The sequence below is a fragment of the Dryobates pubescens genome, chromosome 2 (genome assembly GCF_014839835.1).
Source record: "Dryobates pubescens isolate bDryPub1 chromosome 2, bDryPub1.pri, whole genome shotgun sequence".
NCBI classification, from domain to species: Eukaryota; Metazoa; Chordata; class Aves; order Piciformes; family Picidae; genus Dryobates; species Dryobates pubescens.
Window position 1 is genome coordinate 48,351,370 of NC_071613.1, and position 24,653 is coordinate 48,376,022.

The window sequence follows — 24,653 nt, forward strand, 5'->3', positions numbered from 1 at the left end:
CATTAAAACTTCTCCTTAAGAGTTACTACAAGATGCACTATTTTGCACATCCTAACTTTCTAGAAATGCACTCAAAATGTGGAGTGTGCAGTTCTCCATGTGGCTTACAGGAAAACAGATTTTCCACAATCTAGCAGTAAAAAGACCTGAGCTCTCCCAAGCATGCAGTCCAGCAGTTAAAAGCTGAGCAGTAAACTACCACGAAGCAACACTGGTTTTATGGCAGTTGTTATACCACCTGTATTAGTCTTACTATATTACTAATTGAATCAAAATCAGGATTTTTTTTTTTGTTCTTATGAAATTATCTCACCTGAATTAAAACAAACTATGAAATTATTTTACAAACTATCTGCTGCTCAAGATTGGAGAAGGATACGCTCAGTGGTTCCAAGACAAAGCTTCTTGTTCATCCTCGGTAAATGAATCACAGAAAAAATATCCCGTAACATGAGCACAGGTGAACTGTGAAAGATTAGATTTATACTACAGGCTGATTCAGCGCCAATAAATGAATGAGGCAGCGAGCAGGGTGGTCTTTTATGTGTGAAACCGTTGTACTTCTTACCTCCAGAGCTTTCAAACGCTCCAACAGCAATTTTGTCTTTTCTTTCTCTTCTTCAGTGCTGCTGCTTTCACTTCTTGAATCTTCATCTGCTGGTGTGTGAATCCTTTCCATGCCTTCTTCACATTTTCTACTGTCTTCTGACAGCTTTTCCTGAAATGATTTTTTAAAATGTCATTATTCACAGGTGGAAATGAAGTGAACTGTGCAAAAATCTTGAAATCTGCCTTGTATATGACTGAAAAAAAGACAGAACGAGTTGCTAGTTACATGTTCTAAAATAAGTGGAGTTATGAAGGGCCTGTGAAAGATGCTGCTATGCCATTCTGCAGAATTGTATTCAACATTTAATTGCTTCATCTACTCCAGATTTTCTTAAAGTGTAATTTGTCATCATTTTAATAAGAGAATTTACAATTTTTGCTTCAAAAGTTGCAAAGAAAATTGAGCACACCAGCTTTCACAGAATCACAGAGAATCACAGAAGGGACCTCTGGAAGTCACCAGTTCAAGCCCCCCACGAAAGCAGACTTCCCTAGATCGGGTTGCACAGAAACACATCCATGGAGGTTTTGAGAGTTTCCAGAGGAGACTCCCCAGCCTCACTGGGCAACCTGTTCCAGTGCTGTCACCCTCAAAGTAAAGGGCTTTTTCCTCACTTTTACGTGGAACTTCCCTTGTTTCTGTTTCTGCTTTTAATGGAAGCATTTTGCTATTGAGATATAAAACAGTTTACTGAGAAAAAGTTAACATATGTTCATGCCTAACTTACTTAACCTCTCTTCATCTAGAGCTAATATTTCAATAACTAAATAATTGGCTGAGAACCAAGCTACCACCTGAATAATGATTTAAGTTCCTCACTAATATATAACTGGAGAGAATCAAATTGACAGCAACATTTTCTGAAGTGCCCCGCTCTGACAAGTCAGTGGGACTGGGTTATTATTAGCTGCTGCTGCTGAGCGGACTATAGCTGCTGAGCTTTTTATGAGGTCTATAAAAATCACAGGATTGAACATTGAATCCTACTAACTCCATTAATCATGTGTCCAAGTTCTGTGTTGAGAGAGAGAATGAGATAGAGCAAGAAAACATCAAAACTACAAGCAGGTAATGTAAAAGAACTACACAGATGTACAGGTTGAATATTCATCTGAGAGTGGCACAAAGTGGCAGTCTCTACCTTGTAATTCCTATTCTCTAACTATATAAACAGATGCAGTGTGACAGAAAATGAGAAGACTAAGAATGGAAACTGTGAAGTAAATTGAAGTAAATAATGGGTGTCAAGAGAAACTAGAGAAGTCCTTTATTGAGCATTTAAGTTTTCTTTGTGTGCCTTTATGTTAATTTCTATATACAAAGGTACACACATTCATGATTTTTGGGTTAATCTACAAGTGAATTGTATTTCCCATAACTACAACAGAACACACTCTAAGCATAAAAGTATGTATTTTTGTGAAGAAATGATCCTGCTTGAATAACTGTGCAAATATAACTCTTCAACAGTTAACAGCAAGACATTATCTTAATTAAAACCCATAAACACAAGTGAATTAAAAATCAGTACTGTGAATCACATTTCTAACGATGTCTTTTTTAAATATTAACTAGCTTATAAATTGACTATTACTGTGTTAAAACTTTAATCAAGAATCAATGTTATAAGCTATGGGCTAAATCACTGAATACTCTTGCACAATCCATGATCAGAGAGCTCATTCTGAACCTCAAAACATAGATGCCAAAGAGCCATTCCATCATTAGTCCCATCCTCACAACCATAAATGCAGTAGTTAGGTGTTGTATTTTTTCTTGCTTGCTACTCACTGGTAAAATGATCAAGCATCTGTAAAAGAGCTATTAAATCATTTTCCCTCCAAGTTGCCCTGATGAGTGCACAGACATAAAACACTTTGATGAAGTCAGAGGGGAAAAAAATGACAAAGGTACCTCTTTGATGTAATTCAAACACAAACAATCATTTTTTAGGAGAGAATGTGACATGAATTAGATGTGGCTAACAATGGAAGAAAATACAAACATTTGCACAAGGACACCTTTCCTGCTCAAACTAGAGGGCAGCAATTTCAAGGGACAGGTAGAAAATGCAATTACAGAAAGGGGAGTAATGCAACTTCTCACAGAGTAGATCCCAGTCACCTAACGAAGTAACCCATTCATCTTTTAATTAAAAAATTGGATGAACTTTGCACACTAGTGGCATAATCAAGAATATGCATCCTCTTTTACCAGGATGTATGCCAGAATACCTCAAGATACTTACTACTGTTACCCCTGCTCTAGTGTTTAAGTAGAGCTCACATGTTTTAAAAATTAGTTTATTACTGAATAATGATAAAAGGTCCCTGATATGTTACTCCCTTACCTGGAAAAGCTGCAGAATACAGAAAATCATTACTAACTATAGAAATTATGCTTAGTCATGCAATTTCCTGAGGGAGCTGCCCCACCATTTTAAGCAGCTCCACCTGGGTGATACACAGGTAAAGTGGAAAATCCTCACTGAAGAAAGAAAACAGGTGCTTCTTAACACACACACACACACGCCCCCCACCCCTTTGTGCTAAAAGGCATGTCAAATAAGAGGGAGGATGACAAAGGCTTTTGGAATGACAGGATCCTCTTAAGAGGGAAAAATCTGCTAATACCAGAGGCAGCCGACTGCTGAGGTGAGTCAGGAAGGGGCAGAGAGATTCGCAAGAGGAAATGTGTATCTTCTTCATGATGTTGATCAAATCCTACAGAAAGCTCTGGAGTGAGCATGCTGAAGGCAGCAAACAATGGCACAGAGCAGCTTTTTTCCCTCTAGATGCCACATAGTCTCTGCTGTATGCCTCACACATTTCACAATTAAAGGCAGGCTGGGTTTTCCAGCTGAATAGCAAAACACTCTCCAGGTTGGAAGTCCAGCAAAGGCAGAGTAAGTGCTATCCTGCTGATCAATGCACTTTCATTTCTGTGAAAAGATAACTCACAGAAATGGTGCTCTGGAAGTAAGCTGGACAGGTTAAAGAAAAAATACAATAAAAAAGAAAAAAGGAAAAATAAAAGCAACAACAGAGCTCTTGGTGTCCCCTGACTGCTGAGAGTTTAAGACACATGCCTGTACCACAAGAGGATGCAAACATAGCAGCCTGATGAGAATTCTACAGTAAAGGCTCATCTACATCATTAATGCTCTGTGACAACAAAGAGACAATAAAAATATTAAATATTCAAATCTTACTAAAAAGAAACTATCACTGTAGACCTGTTCTCACAGAAATTAGTGACAAACTTACCATCAAGTCCCACATTATGCAGACTAGAATAGAATAGAATAGAATAGAATAAAATAGAATAGAATAGAATAGAATAGAATAGAATAGACCAGACCAGGTTGGAAGAGACTTTCAAGATCAATGTAGGCTTGTCAAGTTGGTTTAAATTGTCATTGCTTTCCTGAAGCCAACAATACTTTGCAAATCTTAAATGACATTCTGCCATGACCATTATTTCTGAGTATTCAGTTTGTTCTATAAATCAAACAAACAGTACACTGATGATGAACCCTTTGATCAAACACTATAGGCCCTATAGCCAATAGAAAACAAGAGATGAAAACAGATGCTGCAGTCTGGAAATGGGGAGCTTTGTGGAATCAATAAGAAGATATAAATCACTGAGGACATTGATCTATGAAGCTGTACAATGCAGCGACCTGACTGAGACTTATCAGAAAGCTGGTTTTCAGCTATCTGAAGCAGGAAGAAACAGGATAATACTCCTTCTTTTCACTAATAAATAAAAGTAAGAATAAGACACAAAGAAAGCAGGAAATCCACCTGAAATTCTAAAGGATAATTTAGTGGAATTTGTAGAACATAAATAAATATGTAGAATACAAAGTAAGTCTTTTCCCCTTCACCTACCTTTCAGAACACTTACCAAGAAAGTGCTTTCACTGTTTATAAACAAAAGCAGTAACTATAGTGATAGAAAAGATCATATGGAAGCTTTCAAAAGATAAGAGACCAAACTGCCTATTTCAGAAATTGCCTCCTCCTTCACCCTAAGGAAAGGCAAGAGGCTGCTGTCCCTCTGCACTCAGACTTAGTCACTGGAATGCCTTCTAGGTCTTGTCACCTTTTCAAGGAACAGAAATGTCATAGGGACACTTAGCCTGGTATTTCTTAACCATTATTATTATGTAAGGTTTTATTGGTAGTAAGATCAGCTGACTGCTCTTTGCCCTTTCTTCCTTCTCAAGATGCTTTTTAGAAATTACACCACACACAAAGAAAAAAAATACTGAAAAAAAGGAGCTCATTTAAAAACATTTGTAACTATGACATTTCAAACCAAGAAGAGAAACACAAAGCTAACACAAAAGGGGGAAAAAAACCCAACATAGCTAGCAAAAATATATTCCAGATTTTCTTTCTTTACAGTGAAAACCATGATTAGGCACTAATTGCAGTAAGGGCAATTCTCTGGTAGTAACAACAAATAGATGACATTAACTGATTGTATAGCTCCCAAGTAACTCGTGTTCCAATTTTGATGATGCAGAACTACCTACTCAAGGAAGATGCTTTAAGAAAACAGAGATCATAAACACCATTAACAAGCACACATGCCTCCATAGGAGGAAGCCAGACAGAATCACCAGCAGCATAGCAACAGCCACAGCTCTCAACAAAGGGAAATACGAAGTTCTGCACCAGCAGGAGCTGGTATCCAAATGTATAGGTAGATACATGTGTCAGGGAAGAGAGTGGAGCCAGACTCTTCTGGGAAGTGGCACATGAAAAGACCACATACAATGGACACAGCTTGGAATATGAGCTATTACAATTAGATTTTGCAAATCTAATTGCAGGGTTTTTTCCAAATATGAGGGCAGTTGGTCACTAGAAAATGTTACCCAGGGAGGCTCCTGAATCACAAAGACATTGCAAAGTTCACTGGCAAGTGGCTATAATAATACATCATAACATAATCTAATCTTGATATAACTGGACCTGGACTCTACAGTAATGATTATGAGCAGCAATATTTCAACAGGACGTGTGACATAATTCTGATTGAACCAAGCAAGAATTACAAAAAGATCAAGATCTTTGAAATGCTGATTTTCCCAATAAAATGGATGACATGAATTGCTTGTCTGGAAACTGGCAAGTAATAAGTAGAGATGACATCTTTGCTTATAGAAGCTAAAGATCATTTTCATGTGATGAACACAAGTCCTTCAGAGAAGTGAAGTATGGTAAAGATCTCTCAGATACAAACAATCTCTATTTCGATTTTGAGTGTCAGATTGTGATGCCTGAGTGGGGTTTTCTTCTCTGAGTTCCTGTTAATTCTCCAGCTTCTGAAATGTATGGGAGCACTGGTTTTATAACTGTTACAAATTCTAATTCTTCTGAGAGTCATGCCTGCAATTTTCCAAAAACATACTTTAATCACACATTTAACCCAAGAATAAAATACATGTAGGATACATAATTAAATGGTGCTTGATTGCTCATAACCACTTATTTGAGAAAAAATACTCAAAATGATTCACAATGTAGTTATTAACAGATCATATAAAAAAGCAATGGTAGCAGGCATCCAAGAATCCAATCATTACGGAACCCAAGCAAAGTGGATAACTCACCATCTCAGAACATGGTGTCTTAGGAGCTTCCACAAGGCTTTCTATTTAAGCTATTTAATAAACAGTTATCTTAGCTTTCAGTGACTGAATTTGGTGAGCCAAGTATACTATACTGCATTTCTAACACTCTTTCCTGCTGTAATAAAGGCAAACTCTTAACTTCCAGATCCAAATTGCCATTTACAAATCAATATAGAGAATTGTTTATGTATGTCCTGGATTGGGCTGGGATGCAGCTAATTTTCTTTCTGGTAACAAGTTTTGGATGGATTTACTTTTCTTCACTGTAGCTGGCATGGAGTTGTGTTTTGAATTTGTGCTGGAGACAGTGTTGATAAATGCAGAAATGTTTTCATTGTTACTGAGAAGTACTTACACAGCATCAAGGCCTTTTCTGCTTCTCACTCTGTCTCACCAGTGAGTAGTCTGGGGGTGACATAAGATGTTTAGAGGGAAGACAGCTGGGACAGCTGACCCCATCTGACCAGAGGGATATTCTATACCACAGACATCATGCTTAGCAATAAACTAGGGGGAAAGTTGGCAGGGAGGCCACTGCCTGGGGATTGGCTGGGCATTGGTCAATTTGTGGTGAGCAATTTTTTCATTTACATCACTTGTCTTTCTTGTGTTTTATATCTCTCTCCTTGTTCTTTTCCTTTTCACAGTAACTTGGGTTTTTTTTGTTGCTATTACTATCATCATTATATTTGATTAAGTTTCAATTACTAAATTGTTCTTATCTCAAAATGTGAGTTTTCTCACTTGTATGCTTCCAATTCTCTTCTCCCCATTAGGGGAGTGAGTGAGCAGCTGTATGGTGCTTAATTGCCAGCTGAGGTTAAACCATGACAATGTTATAATAAACTGAATGGGTTTTTTTCTTGGCAAGGCCATTCTACAGTCTTGATATATTCTTAGAGATGTACTTTCAGTGTTATTTCCACTGCAGACCTCCTAGTATTCATCGCTATTCTTCACTGTGAGCAAGAAATATGAAATGAGAATTTTCAGACTGTTTATGTAGATAAAAACTGTAGATGAAGGTTTCTCTATACTTTCATGAAGAAAACAGCCCCAAGCTATGCACAAGTAGCTCAATCTAACTGCACAAGCTGGGGGAAAAAAAAAAGCAGCAATTGCTCCAAGGACTACTGACTTAAAATTCCAACAAGGTTAAAGTTGTTTTCCAGTTGCACCTTGCTTCTTTTCTCCCTCCACCATGACCTTTTTTCCCTGAATCATAATTAACTCTTGTTTACTGTGATTCAATCCCTCTTAAATATGCCCTTTGAAATTTAGCAGTATCTTCTGATATCCTTTAGAAGCTACTTCATTTGGCAAAACCTGAGATATAGAGAAGATGCTTAAATGTGAAGTGAGAGCAATGTGAATTAAGACTGACAAATTCATTAAGTGTTTTCTGCAAGATGTTTGGTGCAGTCATTGATACCACTGTGACTTGAACAAATTGCATCTGCAACATCTATTAAAAATTTTTCTCTGCTTGTTAATGGGAATCCCATTAAACACCATGACTCAGGTTTGGAAAAAAATCATAACTGAGCAAACAAGTTAACACGTTGAAACAAAAAATTACACCCAACTAGCCTGCATTATAAATGATCCCTCAGAACAAGGCTACAAATATGACTTCTGCTTTACCTTGCTTACTGCTCTCTATATATTCAGCTGTTTGCCCTTGCTTTATTTACTCCCAGTGGAAAGATAGAGTAAAATATAGCTTTGCATAGCACATCAGCAAGCGTAATAATAATATATTTTTGTTTAGCTAACAACTTTTGTTCTGAACAAGCTGACCAAAATTGAAGGGAAAAAAAAGGAATGAATTCACATACATCACAACATTTTACAGTAACATCCCAAACTGTTCCCAGTTTAACATTACCATTGTCAGGAAAAGCATAAAAATTCTTCTTTTTCATCTCTGGATTTCACTTAAAAATTGAACAGAGTGAGCAGTAACGTTCCCTAGATTAAATATGTGTGATGGATAAGAGAACAGAGTACCTTCTTTATGTTTCTGATATGAGCCTTCTACCATGCACATATCAATCTAAATGTACCACATACTATTCTTCACTCGAAACACTTCTCACTAGTACAAGCTATCATCCCTATTGAACAGTTCTGCAGTAACACCAATAAATTTCCTGATGACAGTTTTATTGGCTGGTTCCATGCATCAGAAGCATCTATTTCTTTTTAAAAGTTCAGTTTTAAAAAGGCTGTAAAAGTAAAAAACTTCACAGTGAAGTTCACTATTAAGTGTACTTAAGAGATCAGTGTAGATGGAGTTTCTTGTCTCCTGGTCCCCAGCTGAATGTCAGTCCTGGGTGTCAAAGTGAACTACTCTAATTTTGTGCCCAAATATTGCTCTTGACATCATCCTAGCTCAAAGGAATGGACATTCATGTTATCAACAGCACCCTCTCCTCCAGCACTTTGTCAGAAGAGAAATCAAAGACTGACCATTCTGGAGGTGACACTTCGAAGCCAGACACAGGGTTTCAGATGCAGTGGTGTCAGGGCAGCGTGGCAGAAGTGCATCATGTGTGTTGTACCTTTTCAAAATGGGGGCTTCAGCTGACTAGTAAGGTTATCAGCAGGAAAAAAACCCTAATTGTTCTATAAGCTAAGCTGTCCCTTCTTCATAAGTATGGACATGATACTGTGAGATGAATATGCAGCGAGATTTTTCATGCAATATTTTTCTTAGAGATTTGTTATAGTAGCACATTTAATCATTTTTCCTCCCAAGAAACTTATATGCAGCATTTAAACTTTCCTGAAGGAGTCTGCAAGTATTAAAGTGACTACACTTGACTGAACTGACAGTATTAAAATACCTACCTTTGACTGAAGTACAAACAAGCCACACTTTTCAGAAAATTAAATTCAGAACATTTTATGTAACAGCAATTAAGGCAAGAGAATTACTCTGGGTTTAAATTGCTAGAAATAAGACCATTTTCCTTCGTTTTGCAGTGATGCACTTTGGTGGTTGGTTTTTGGTTTTTTGGGTGTTTTTTTTAAAGTCTTTTCACTACTTGGATGAAGGCCAAATTACTCTTTTTTAATGAAATTGAAAACTTTGAGTGCAATTTTGTTTGGTTTTTTTTTTTGCCACCAGAAAGTCTTCTAGTACTTAAGACTTGTTGATCCGGTTTCCCATTGATGGTTTCCTCAGGCAATACCACAAAGAGACTCTAAAGGACATACGTGAAGATAAACAAGTATTTTGGAATCACAGCATTAGAGTAACCATTTATCACCATGAACACAATTGCAGAAGCTGATCTAAGGAGGTCAGGGATTAAGACAAAAAAAATAAATCAGTATTATGTCCATAGAATAGAATAGAATAAACCAGGTTGGAAGAGACCTTCGAGATCATCGTGTCCAACATCCAACACTACCCAATCAACTAAACCATGCAACCAAGCATCCTGTCAAGCCTTGCCCTGAACACCCCCAGCGAAGTGCCATGAAGAAGAGCAGAGAGCTGAAGCATCTCTCCTATGGAGACAGACTGAGAGAGTTGGGGATACTCAGTTTGGAGAGGGTTCCGAGGATATCTTACTGTGGCCTTCCAGTATCTTAAGGGGGCCTACAAGAAAGCTGGTGAGGGACTTTTTAGGGTGTTGGCTACTGATAGGACTAGGGGAAATGGAACAAAACTAGAAGTGGGTTACTTCACATTGGATGTTAAAGAAGTTGTTCACCATGAGGGTGGTGAGACACTGGAACAGGCTGCCCAGGAAGGTGGTTGGAGGGCCCCATCCCTGGAGGTTTTTAAGGCCAGGCTGGATGGGGCTCTGGGTGGCCTGGTCTGTTGTGGGGTGTCCCTGCCCATGGTGGTGGGGTTGGAGCTGGATGATCCTTGGGGTCCCTTCCAACTGTGACAATTCTGTGATTCTATGATTCTATGTTATTACGTAACCAGGTAATTTTTGGCAAATGTCAGGGACTAGTTGGTTTGTCTCACCAATCTAGAAGAGCCACCAGGGTAGAAGGCCAGCCTGGTTGGGCAATCAAGTTCTGGGTGAATTAAGGGAAAAAACAAGGGTGTATCATCTTTGGAAGAAAGGTGAGGTAACCCACGGAATGCTTAAGGACATTGCTAGGTCATGCAGGAAAAAAATTAGAGGCAAAAGCCCATTTAGAGCTTAGACTGGCCACTGCTGTGAAGGACAACAAAAAATCCTTCAACAAATATATTACTAGCAAGAGGAGGGGCAAGGACAACCTCCACTCCTTGGTGGACACGGAGGGGAACATAGTAACAACAGATGAGGAAAAGGCAGAGGTATTTAACACCTTCCTTGCCTCAAATTTTATTAGCAGGACAGATTGTCTTAAAGACAACTGGACTCCTGAGCTGGCAGATGGAGTCAGGGAGCAGTATAGCTCCCCTGTGATCCAGGAGGAAGTAGTTAGAGACCTCCTTAGCTGCTTGTATCCCCACAAGTCTATGGGACTGGATGGGATCCACCCTAGGTGCTGAGAGAGCTGGCAGATGAGCTGGCCAAGCCACTCTCCATCATTTTTCAACAGTCCTGGCTCACTGGAGAGGTCCCAGATGACTGGAAGCTGGCCAACGTGATGCCCATCCACAAGAAGGGGCAGTTGGACAAGCCAGAGGATTACAGACCTGTCAGCCTGACCTCAGTGCCAGGCAAGATTATGGAACAGGTCATCTTGAGTGCAATCACAGTACTTACAGGATGGCCAAGGGATCAGGCCCAGCCAGCATGGATTTAGGAAGGGCAGGTCCTGCCTGACCAACCTGATCTCCTTCTATGATCAGTTGCTGGAATGTGTCCAGAGAAGGGCAACAAAGCTGGGGAGGGGTTTGGAGCACAAGCCCTATGGGGAGAGGCTGAGAGAGCTGGGGTTGCTTAGCCTGGAGAAGAGGAGGCTCAGAGGAGACCTTATTGCTCTCTACAACTACCTGAAGGGAGGTCGTAGCCAGGTGGAGGTTGGTCTCTTCTCCCAGGCAACCAGCACCAGAACAAGAGGACACAGTCTCAAGCTGCACCAGGGGAGGTTTAGGCTGGATGTTAGGAAGAAGTTCTTCATAGAGAGAGTGATTGGCCATTGGAATGGGCTGCCCGGGGAGGTGGTGGAGTCACCATCCCTGGAGGTGTTCAAGAAGAGACTGGATGGGGTGCTTGGTGCCATGGTTTAGTTGATTAGTGTTGGATGATAGGTAGGACTCAAAGGTCCTTTCCAACCTGGTTAATTCTAAATTTAATTCTATTCAGGAAAACTTCTGAAAAGCTCAGAATGTATCTTCACACAAAAACAACATGTAGAAACAAGCATTCTGGGCTAGATCAAGACTTGAACTTTTCAAATGTGCTGTTATGGTTTAGAAGAAATATACTTAACAGAAACTAAAAAAAGTTTTCATGCTCTGTAGTGCATGTTCTTTCCAAAATAAATATATTGGTGTACTGGCAAGTGCATTATTCTGTTAAAATGATTTTCAAAGTGAGTATGTTTGTGACTATAGCAAAATAAACTCTTTATTTTTTTTTTTTTGTTCCTTAGAAAATTGGCAAAAATGTAGGGTTTTTTCCAACTTATTGAAACCTAAAAAAAAGCATTGCTTTCTGCTGATTTGCAAACACAAGTGAATTACAGTTCAAAATGCAGAATGAACAGTATCTTTCACGAAGATGTGGAAACAGGGAGCGAGCAAGTGACTTGGGTATATAATAGACCCAGCCTTGGAACATCAAAGAATACAAACTGTTTTTTCAAGTCTTCTGTCCAAACAATTCTGTCACTGGATAGCTGATTGCAGTAAATGGACTGTATTTATTACTCGTTATCCTTACTCGGAAAACACAAAGGATTCAAAAGATAAAAATGGTTCTCATTTACTTGCCAGACCCTCTTGCCCAACCTCTTCCATGCAAGTGCAGGATGGGCAATGCTCTGTCAGGTCAACAAAGCACATCTGGAACCACACAGGGATGTGGATAGGCTACAGATAGGTAAGATCCTCTTATTAAAATCTTGGTCAAGAGCCAGCAGACACATGACAGACCTGGGAGCTCTCAAAGCCGTTGCCAGATGGGAGATGACAACAACTCCCTAGGGATCTCATGGCTCTACTGAGAAACAAAGTAGGGCTGGAAGTGGCATCAGGTCCCATGGGAAGCGTGTCATGGCAGCCCTGCAGGCTTACATTCTCACACAGCCGAAGCGTGGGCTGCCCTCAGCCTGTGTGCCAGCACACCCCCACTGCTGGTAGCCACAGTCTGACCGGTATGAGGAATACATTCAGATAAAGAGCAACAAGTTGAGTTTTATGTACAAAGATGCTGGCTTCTCTCCAAGCAGCAAACAGATTATCTTAAAACTGGTATTTGCTATAAACTCCAGATGATTCCAGTCTCTCTTAAGACTTCCCAGCAGAGGTATGTTACAGCCATACTCTTTTCTCTCAGATACATCCCTGGAATTACAAGAAAAGGCAACCAGAGCACCATTGAGGACAAGACTAAGGCTGCAGACAACCTGCTGTGAATAAATGGGAAGTCCCTATATGTATTAGGATGACCCATGACACTCTAGGCTGTGAACCACATCATCACCTTGCTTTCCAAAGAGTGCCACTGAATTTCTGTTATGCCTGTTTCATATGTATAGGCTTCAGGGGTGTATAGGGGCTGATTTCTGTGCATTCATTCAAAAAGTAATAACTAGAAGGAAGAGACAGGAAAAGAAAAATCTAAATGTGGAGTTATGATCAGTACAATATATAATGGCACCATCAAATGAGTCAATCGTCACCTCTTGCTACTGTTTTTATGCAGAGGATTCTGGGAAGAAAAGAACATTGTGTTTTCTGAGAAACAGGCACACAGATGGCACATTCCAGCTAGGAGACTTTGTTGTCTTAAAGAGAACTCCATTGCTTTGTTACGAACAATCAACAAGGGAGAACTATTTGCACATATGTTCCTTGCAATGAAACTGTAATTATAAACAGTGTCTGAGACACACCATCACTCTCCTTTGGGGGCAAGAATCCAACCTCCATCTAGTTAAATATGGGAATAAAAAGTTATCAGAATCTTTGCACAGTGGTGGAAATGTACCAGGATAAAAGCCACAGAGAATTAGTTGTTATGAATCTGGCCTGAGATTTTTCTCTACAGAAAAGTTGTCCAACAGCAAATGCCTTTGTCCTTGACAGCCCAGGATTTCCAGCGGAGCTCCCAAGGGTGCAGGTGGCTTCCCTTCTGTTCTTCTCTGGGAGACACTAAACTGCTAAGTTTTGCCTAATAATACTCTCCTTAGAAGCTGAGGAGGCCTTGTTGATTCACTCTCCTGTGTGCACTTCCAATCCAGAGCTATAAGTTTAATTTTAAGGATATATTTCCTCTTTCTGCAATGGCAATTAGCATTAAAAATCCACTGCGGATTTCAGCTAGGGAATTTGACTAGTGTCTTTATTTCAATTCATGGCCATGCCCTATCTACAAAATGTTATAGATATCAATGGCCTGAACATTAAGCTTGTATAATTTTGTGTTAGAATAAAATTGTATTGCTGATAGATAGTTTTTCTTCTCATGAAAGAGCTGTTGACACCAACGGCTGTGCAAATTAGAAGTGACAGTCACAACAACTGTTCCACATTTGAGTCTCACAAAGCACGCAGACAAAAAGTTGGGTTGATCTGGCAACAACACCACCTGAAATGTGCTCATATCACTTATGCAGTCACACCTCTCTGATACGTGCTTCAGAAAGCAATTAGCGAAACACTCAAGACTTCATGACTGAGAACTAGAAGTCTTGCAGGTCTGAAACTATTTTATCTTTGTATTGAAGTTGTCAGTACTGAGTCTTTACAGATAAATCTTTTTTCTATATTTTTGGATACAGCAGGCACATATCCACGTATTTACATCCAGCAAGAAGGCAGGAAATGGAACTGAACATTCTTACATACAGAGTCACTCCTGTGAAGCTACGCTGCGAGCTGATGATTGCACTGGTGGTAGCGACTGGCAAATGGGACACATGTCCATCATAGAGCTGTGTTCCATTCTTACCATGATGCACACAGAAACCTTAGAAATCTCTTCTGCAGTCATTACATCTCAAAATGTTGTCACCTTTCAAGAGTGAGGAAAAAAACCCAACAGAGATGCACCACAGTCACAGCTCTTACTTGGTGAGAAGAGCCCATCCCTTATGAATCTGTGTAGTCAGTCTCTGAAGACCTGCACTGCCCAGCATGACAAAAATCCCTCCCGTAAAAAGTAGTCAGATCATGTCAGCTGGTGAGCAGAGACACTTTGCACTTACACAGATGCTGAGGCATGACTGGGCCTGTGACATTAGATGAGGTGGTCTTCAAGCTGTCTACAAACCAGGATTTCAGTTCCTGCTGATCAAAAGAATACGCTTGGTCTCCACAGCAGTATTCATTTGGCGTGCAAATCTCAAAGCAGCATGGTGGAGTTCTGGAAAGGTTACAAGTCCTGCAATCACAACTTATTTCCCTAAGTTTTTCATAGGAATTCATGTATCAAAATGCTCACGTTCCCAACTGTAAAACATCAGTTCCATATTTTTTAATACAAGAAAGGTCAGCCCTGCCTGAAGACCATGCAAGCTTCATTTTGAAATGGATTCCTTTTCTATTAAAAGTACTCCTATGTTAAATACTATCCTTAGGGAAGTGAGCATTTTTCCAAGTTTAGGACAAAATATGAAAAGCCTTTTTGATTTAGTAAAAATCTCTTCATTATCTGAATCAGCACTTACAAAAGTTCCTGTTACCACAGAAGCAGCAGCTCATACATATAATGACATTTCAAATATACTTGAGATGAAATGACATGTTGTTATCCTCTCTTTACAGACAAAAGCTAAAGATGGAAAGACAAAGTGAATTTGTCCATAGAAATAGAGAAATTCGTAGCAAATGCAAAAATCAAAATCCAGTCTGCCAAACACAATGCTTCTCACAGCAGATTGTCCTTTCTCCCCGATGTGACTGCACCGTGTCTGTCCAGAGCTTTATTGCACATATTGACAATTCCAGAATTATAACAAATTGTGAACTTACAACAAACTCTCTTCTTCATCTATTTTGATCACCGTACACTGACAGAAAGTCAAAAGATGTTAAAAAGAAAACGTGGAAGTCTTTGAGTGACCTGCAGTCAGGTAAGACTCTATCTAGACATGCAGTATTGTGTTCAAATGGAATAGAGACTCTTAGGTTTTGGTACCCAAAATAAGTACCAAACAAGTATCCAAGTAAGTACGAATGTAGGATGGGAAGTCTGTGGTATACTTGTTTTAATGCCTTGAGTTCAAGTACTTCACAAAATTATTTCAGGGGATCGCTGTCCTCATATAAAATTACTTGTGTCTTGAATGAGAGTAATATTAATATACAAGGTATTGGTATGTTCTTACTTCTAGGTGGACAGTGCTTGTTGGAAACATCATGAGCTCTTACATACTAAACCCTTTTAATCACATCAACTTTTAAGCAAGAAATAAAACGGTTTATAGCAATTCAAATCAAACATATTATAGTCCACATTTATGTGAGCATTCATTATCCATCTTCCCTCAGTTATTATTATGTAAAATGATAAAAGGATAATTTTATTTACAGTCCCATTTCATAATTCACTTACCCTAAAGAAATCACATCATCAGTTTGTAAATCCGGCAAATTAAATAGTCATCGGGCAGCAAGCGCTATGGAAAGGGTTAGAGTATTTTGTTTCAAGTAAGAATCCCCACAAGACATAACACAATATTGTAATAATACTGCACACTCTGGGCTCCATCTTATTATTATTCTTCCAACATGATCACTATGCAACATTTAATGTTAATTAGCAAGAATATATATTCTGGAGTCAGGCATATTGATAATATAATAAGATCTCAATTTCATACATCCCAGAACAATAATTAGATTTGCAGAAAACAAACATGTAGACAATGGTCAATAGATCAAAAGTGTTTATTGCACAGAGGTATCTTTTATGACTGCTCAGATATTAATTTGACCAGGCTTCACCCACTAAAACTAACCATACTGTCAGAGAATGTGGGATATATGCTGGCACCAGAGATCACCTAGGTCACTTGCTATGAAATACATGGTTATGAAACTGCACTAAAATCTCATCTTCTATTGCACTGGGTACTGATAATATTGTTCTGATCATACAACAGTAACCACAGAGCACAGGTATGATTCAGAATGTGCTCCATAAGGTAACTGATTGTGGAGGACAGCTTTCAAAACAATGTTAGCATTTACACATTCAATAATTTTTGTATATGCGTAAGAAAATATAGATACACCAATTGGAATTCAGAGCATAAAAATCTTTTTTCCATGCGTTACTTCACATCTATACTTCAGTTACAAACAGCAGATGATGATACAGTTATCATGTTCCCAAAACCCTGAATATACCATTGTTCTTAAGAAACATTACCCAGGCTGTGCATTCACTTTCTATTGCCAGTTGTGAATCACCCTTATAAATATATTAAGACAAACAAACAAAACTGTCTGAATACATTTGAAAGATACAAATGAAATGCTTCTATTGCAATATGGATGCCTCTTGCCAAACCTGGACACAGTCTCTGCAATGAAATTTATCCTATATGTAGACAAAGTGTTTGTAGTAACACATTAATAAGCTTTTCAATGTTAAAAACACTCGGTAAACATTTCACATCACAGATTCTTCGCCAGCTACTTGTTTAGAAGAGCTTTTCAGGTATTAGCCTTTATTATTGCATGCAGCTGTTGCCTAAATCACACTGCATAGTTTGTACCATGTGTCTGAATAACAAACACACCCAAGTGAACCATCTCTGACCTACATGGCAGATAGCCATACAAGGGCAGGAATGGACTGCTTTGCACATGAATAGAGCCATTCCTTGAAATTCCCAGAGAACAAACTATCTGAAGTTTGTCATAAAAGTGAACTAAAGAGATGTGAGGATGAATGAGTCAAAGAGACGTTCAGAAAAAGCACAATGCTCATGGAAACGTTTTGCATTTTTGACCTGTTTTACCAAAGACAGACTGGTATATGACACAGTAGCCTAACCATTCCACCAAGAAAGGGAAAACCACTGCTTCCAAGTCATGAATTAGGAAAAGAAATTCATAAGCAAAGAAAATTACACACTGGTAATAAGGAAAAAATGAAAATGGCTAAAACCCAGGATTACATTAATCATGAATGAAAGCGTTGCCAAGAACAAGGAAGAAGAGGAAGATAAGGAAGCTTCTATGTTTGTTTATTGGTCAGAAAGTAAACCAAAGAGATTTTACACAAAACAAACCACAGAAATTATTCTTCTGGCTGGCACAAAATATCACAGGCCTATGTTAGTATGGCCCCAAAGGAGAAAAGACAAAAAACCATAACCAAATTCTTTTCTCAAAAATTAATCACAAATAAAAGATGGAGGAAATACACAAGTACCAAAATTGGAATGACTGGTTTATCTCCCCTCCAGGAAAGTGGCATACAAAATTCCAAATTTCAAAAGCTAACTTTTTTCCTGTTTAGTGCCCAGTTTGATAGAAAGAAACTGAAGTAGTTTTCTGATTTTCTTGTTGACTGCATACCAAAACCCAAAGAAGCTAAAATCTAACTGTGGTGCCACCTTACCTTATGTATATGGAAAAGCAGATAACAAAAATCATTCTAGTTGTCTTAAACAGATAGACAAATAATCCACCTGAAGAAGAGACTGACATCAAACCCATTCAGAATACCCACTGGATAGTGGCAGGAGTGACAGGAAGTATGGACTTATATTCTAAACCAAGGGAAGGGAACTGAGTTTCATCTTTGCATCCCAGAAGGCAAGTGAGTAAAATACAGATGCTTTTATCACCATTTTCTAAAAGCACAATATTCTATTATAACTTCAACAAAATGTTTAATTTGTCCTGAAATTAAATTTTACAGGCTATCATTAGAACAGGAAAAATTTATTATTTTGGAAAGTTAATCTAAAAGATTTGTTTCCCTTCAATCCAAGCTTAAAATGAAAATTTAATTACAGTGATAAATGCTCCTTAATATACATTTTTGTTTAGCAAGATTGCTGAATTTTTGATCCATTAGTTGCGAGAATGGACTGATAGAACCACAATTTTTGAAAAGTGTTTTATCTAAAGGTTTACTATCTAGAATAGGCTTTATTATATTATTTCAGCATTTTATGTCTTTATAAGGAATTCTCATTCTATTTAAACAGATACAGGACAGGACTGACTTCATTAGGTGGGGCTTTCTTTTTAGGAATATGTGTGCAGAATATCTTATTAAATAGGATGTTTCTCATTCCTGTTTCAAGACACTTAGGAAGGCTTTCCACCACCTCAGGGTCACTGCTTCCAGAATACACCAGTCCATTAGGAAAATGTAAAACTCTCTGTCTTGTAAACAGCATAAACACCCCTGGTTCCTTTTGAAAAATGCCTAGCATCTTTGCTCTCCTAAATTCTGCCCTGAACACTCCCTCTCTCCGAAGTGAGGATGATGAAGTGCACCTGCCACATGGAGCAGTAAGAAATTCTGGAGCTTGATACGGATGCCTCACCCCCAATAAGAACATGAATGGATAAATTACCCATCACAATCTGAAGGTTGAGATGTCAGAAACATCTATGCTTTTTAGAGATGCTGAAATATACTACTTAAGATTTTAAGTGTTTTAATACAGCCTTCAAAACTTATTTTCCTGTCCCCTGTTAACTGTGAAGAACACCACAGGTAACACAATGACAATATTGAACAATTAAATGAAACCCCTTAAATTCTTGTGAAAGAACACCTAGGGGAAAAGTAGATGGCACCAATCTCCACTTACAAATATTCATAACTAATAAACAAAAAGAGGAAACAATGCCAGATACATTTCTCATAATAGTGTGATTTTTGCTTTAAAGAACTTTTCTACCACAAGAAAACAGGTAGTAAGTCAGCAATACCTGATAGACCTTCATGATATTGACAGTTCCCTCTCCGTGCTGGCCTGGGGATCCTTGGTTCTGCAGCAGATTTCTCACTGTCTCCTCCATTCTAGACAATAAAAATATTTATAAAAGTCAGCTGTATGGAAAAACAAAAATAAGAGTTGCATACAGAGTTTCTGTTCTTTCCAAGAGCCTAATGCATCCATGGCTACCCTGAAATTAATATTTAAAGACAATCCTGGCCTTGTAATGTTCTCATACTCCATGTTATGAATAACACATTAAGGGCATTCTTTTATCTTTGGAATATGCACAGTAATTAGTTGCATTGTTAAAACCCAACTGGAGCTCAGTTACAAAAATTAAAACCGAATGTGTGCAAAAGACATCACCTTGTCAACAGTATAACCAAACACCACCTTAAAATTACTGTCATTTAGGAACAAAATGAGTCAGACTAAAAAACCCCACAACCTGCTGTATTTCTAGCCAATTGTCAGGTTTGTGCAATTTAGACAGACTGTCAAACACATTACCAGTATGTACTCTCTACGTTATAGGTGCAGCAGTGTGTGCCAGTACATTTGTTTATAGAGGCATTGCTGCTGAGAACATTCACCCTTCTCTGCCCTTTCAACGGGATGTAAAAAGCAAGCGTAGGCTACAATCTGGTACTACTGGCTCATGAAATCATAATCAGCTTCAGTTCCATCAATGAAAGAAGAAAGCTTTGCACTTCCATTTCAGGTGTTAATAAACACTATCAAAAGTTGTCTTTGATCTACACACATTCATCAAGCATGTTAAAACTGATAAGGCTAACCCTCCTGAATGGAGGCTGAACAGAACAGAGTTCTGCTCCTTCAGATTGCTGCAAATTACAGAAGCCACCTACAAACACTGGTGCTATTGAAGATGGATCACAAATTAAATCCCATGGGATTAGGAGATGTCACTGAGGCTTAGGAGATGTCACCATGGCCAACCACAAATAAAGAGTCTGTGACTGTATCTGGTTTCAGTTCTGTGAGTCTGGATAAGAAAAGGAAAGGGATCAAAAGCCAGAGAAGCAGCAATAGACACAACAAAGATGCTGGGTTTCACCACAAAAAATGCTGTGACAACACCAGCCAAAGGTCCTCTCACTTCTCCTCACTCTCCACCTCCTCACCCTTGTACAGCTTCTGCAGCTGTGCAGATACACCAGTTTTTCTCCCCCATCGTCCCCCCTTTTCATGTTGTCCGTTCTTTTCCTTTTAAGCTGTCTCAGTCCCTTGACATAGTTGGAAAAACAGCCCAGCTGGAACAGGGGCTGGAGAAAGGAAAGCTGCTGTGGGTACAGATGTGTGGGTGACAGGGAGTCAGGAGAGGAAAAGTGAGTATCTTAAGCTATGTTGTTAGATACATTGTACATTAAAATTGTGACCTTGAATACAGAGCCACTATTCCTAGGCACATCAGACCAGAAACTGCTGTTGTTTATCTCCTCTGTGTTTAGGCAAACATGATTTTTGTGTCCCATTCTTTGGCAATGCAATTGAGCAGAAGAGTTATTCGCAGAGTGTATTTTTTTTTTATGTCTAAGGTAACAACCCAGTGAGACAGCAAATATTAGCTAACAGCTCTGGCCAAAGGCCAACATCATCTTTTACACAAGCCTCAGAGTCTTTCTGTTCTTTCAGTCTTATCAGAATGAATGGTATTGGCTAATTTAGCAATGATATGATGTTTTGTTATGTTTTCTCAAGTCAGCCAGCTACGCTGGTTTTCAGAGGCGGATGCTGGATGTTCATTCTACTCAGATGAACACTGACATTTTACTTATTTGTGTGATAGTGTTTGAGGATTTTTTCTCTTTTTGTCATTGATGTGCAGGCTTCTACATTGCCAGAATGCCCACAGAATAGTTGGACCATCTGTTGACCAAATGTGACTAAAACCAAGCCAGCCCTAATCTCTAGTGCAGACAGTGGTGTAGTTTTTCAGTTGCAGATTGGAACCATTTCTGCTCATAGGCTGACCTTAATCAGCCGTCTTTTACACAAAAGACCAAATGATTTTGGTTCATAACATACATTCCTGTGCAGTCTTCACCTCTTGCTCATCATTCCATTTTAAAATTAATGATATAATAGGAGTCTTAATTATTGTGGTTCCAACTCTAGTCCTACATAAAGTTCTTACAAATTAATAAACAAACAAATATCAGAGAAAGAATAGATTCATCTACCACTAAAATCAGAGGGTTTTTCCAATTTAGGCCTAATAGTATTAAGGAAAAGATAGTCTAGATGCATATTAGTATAAGCAATTTAACTTGCTCAGAAAAAAACCTGAACAGGTCATTTCATCTCCAGTCAAATTCAGACAGTAGGTTTTGGACAAGATGCCTATCTTGTTGAAAAGCCTCATAGGAACTTGGTGAGTATCCAGTGTCATGTGGCAATCAGAAACACCTCCCAGAAGCACTCAGGTTTCTATGGCACAGAAAAATCTTTGTAGGATGATGAAGAGCTCAGTTAAACATAGCTGAGACTTCCTGTTTTGTTGTTTGTAGCTACTATAAAGAGTTTGTAAGAGTTGACAGCCATAAAGCTAAACCGTGGGTGTGTGGTCACATCACTGTAAAGCCAGCACTGAGAGGATCTTATATGCTTTATGTACCCATGGAATATCTGAAAGGAAAGTTTCTGTCAAACAAGGAGGTGAAATATGCTTGCAGTCAAGTTTACTGCAAAGCTCTGATAGCTAGTAAGCTATAAGCTGCTGCTGCTTCACTAACATGCCAGTTACCCATTTTTAGGAAGGATTGCTTAACCAAACATGGCAATTGAGACTTGTTTCTTATAAATTAGAATTCTTGAACCATGAATTAATGGTACCTTAATGGAAAAGTTGATCTATAATACTCTCCACAATGACAGTACAAAAGGATTCAGTATAAATTCTTTTAAAGAATGGGAAAAAATGTTTAGCCTCTATAAACTTAACTTGAAACCCCACATTTTGCTCCCTGAACAAGGCTTCCAAATGATATGTAAATTTTGGAAGTGAAACAGAAAAATTAGGAGCTTTATGAATGGCTATTTCTACACATTGACCTGTATTTTTCCACCTTCTGGTAATCACAAAAGGTTGTCTTCTCTTGGTCATGATTCTAATATCCTAGATGGACCTGGAGAAGAGGAGGCTCAGGGGTTGACCTCATTGCTCTCTACAACTACCTGAAAGGTGGTTGTAGCCAGGAAGGGGTTGGTCTCTTCTCCCAGACAACCAGCACTAGAACAAGGGGACACAGTCTCAAGCAGCACCAAGGGAAGTTTAGGCTCGAGGTGAGGAGAAAGTTCTTCACCGAGAGAGTCATTTGTGATTGGAATGGGCTGCCCTGGGAGGTGGTGGAGTCACCGTCCCTGGAGGTGTTCAAGAGGGGACTGGACGTGGCACTCGGTGCCGTGGTCTAGTCATGATGTCTGTGGTGACAGGTTGGACTCGATGACCTTTGAGGTCTCTTCCAACCTTAGTGATACTGTGATATGGTGACCCACTTCAACATCACGCACTTGCTGATTACATCTAGACTAGCTATCCCCCCATGCATGTATTCTGCTAGCATGCTGGACTATGCGAAAAACATTGTTTTGTCAAGGATTCTGTGCATCTTGTGTAACTATCAAGCTGTTATAATCTGCAAAAACAGTCTTTAAAGCTCACCATTCCTGAGTCTGCATTCTTCAATTGCTATTTAAGAACACTTATTTTCCCCTTTCTTTAGTGCTCAATTTACTATCTCTTCATCTGAAGCATATCACTTAGTACCATTACATTTTCTGTTACATCTATTATTTGAATAGAAAATCAAAGTGTTCTTACAACTGATGTGTTCCTTTTAATTTTTTTTAAAAAATAATATTTTCTTTAAGGGAAAAATAAATCAAATCCATGTTTGAGAGAAGCCTTGCAAGTTTCTCGACAAAAAGTCACTTTAGAGTAGGGAAAAACAGTCCTCCACCAGTCCTAATTGAAGGATAAAATTTCTCAAGACAACAGTAGAATCGAGGCACTCTGAAACCAGAATCTGCTCATGGAATATGAGAGTTTAAGGAACATAAAATATTAATGCTACTGTGGAAAGCACTGTCAAGATTTCATCTGGAATATTATCTGCAATTACAATCATCAGTGTTCAGGAGGAGCTCATTCAGAGAGTATTCACTGAAGAGATAGGGCTGAGGTTGCTTACATTATCACAGTATCACTAAGGTTGGAAGAGACTTAGAGGAATTGAGAGTCTGTGTCATGAGAAAAGACTAAACCTATCTTGCTAAATTTCAGAGACCAAGAGCTTACATGGGTATGAATTCCACAAAGGAATGAGTGAGAAAAAATAAAATGGGAAAGAAAAGGGCAACAAGGTTGGTGAGGGGCTTGGAGCACAAGCCCTATGAGGAGAGACTGAGGGAGCTGGGGTTGCTTAGTCTGGAGAAGAGGAGACTCAGGGGTGACCTTATTGCTCTCTACAACTACCTGAGGGGGGGTTGTAGACAGGCAGAGGTTGGTCTCTTCTCCCAGGCAACCAGTACCAGAACAAGAGAACACAGTCTCAGGCTGCGTCAGGGGAGGTTTAGGCTGGAGGTTAGGAGGAAGTTTTACACAGAGAGAGTGATTGCCCATTGGAATGGGCTGCCTGAGGAGGTGGTGGGGTCGCCGACGCTGGGGGTGTTCAGGGCGAGGCTTGACAGGATGCTTGGTTGTATGATTTAGTTGATTAGGTGGTGTCGGATGATAGGTTGGACACGATGATCTCGAAGGTCTCTTCCAACCTGGTTAATTCTATTCTATTCTATTCTATTCTAAAAATACATCAACCTAAGGCAAAATTAGATGGGAATACAGTGACTACAAATGCATTTAGGCTGAAATTAGGATGTTTTTTAATATTTGAAAAAGTGAAACTCTGAACCAGCCTGCCAGGTAGAATAACAAGATGAGAAACTTCAGCAAGTTTAAACCAGAGCTGAGCAGTTAGTAGAATTAATTACACAGCAGAGTCAAGAGATGAGGACATGAATTTATGATCCACAGGTCCCTGCTGTTACTCCTCCTGTAATAAAATTAGTCATTCCTACATTTAAAAAAAGTGATTTGTCCTGTGCTGTTGAGAGAATACCAGGAAATCAATCCACATGGAAGGTACTGATATTTACATTGTCTTATTTGTGTATGTTTCTGGCCAAGGGGGGCAGAGGAACCTCTGGAATGGTGGAAACGTTGTTCCCTGTCCATAAGGCAAGTGCTTAAGGATTCAAGATGGCAGAAGAAAGATCCTTCTATACTTTTCCTGCAACTCAAATCTTGAAATATAGGGAAACTTTTTT

General features: G+C 39.0%; 1 protein-coding gene across 10 annotated transcripts in view; it reads right to left on the reverse strand.

Moving 5' to 3' along the window:
- The window catches only part of NCKAP5 (NCK associated protein 5), a 257,106-nt gene that overhangs the window by 130,158 nt on the left and 102,295 nt on the right, over nt 1-24,653 (reverse strand). For 8 of the 10 annotated variants that reach the window (XM_054176890.1, XM_054176884.1, XM_054176901.1 and 5 more), the window contains 2 exons: nt 19,294-19,384; nt 569-718 (listed from right to left, as the gene is read on the reverse strand). In XM_054176890.1, coding sequence (XP_054032865.1) covers nt 569-718; nt 19,294-19,384 — 241 coding nt within the window. The remainder of the gene's footprint in view (nt 1-568; nt 719-19,293; nt 19,385-24,653) is intronic. The other 2 variants (XM_054176887.1, XM_054176910.1) reach the window with 1 other exon arrangement.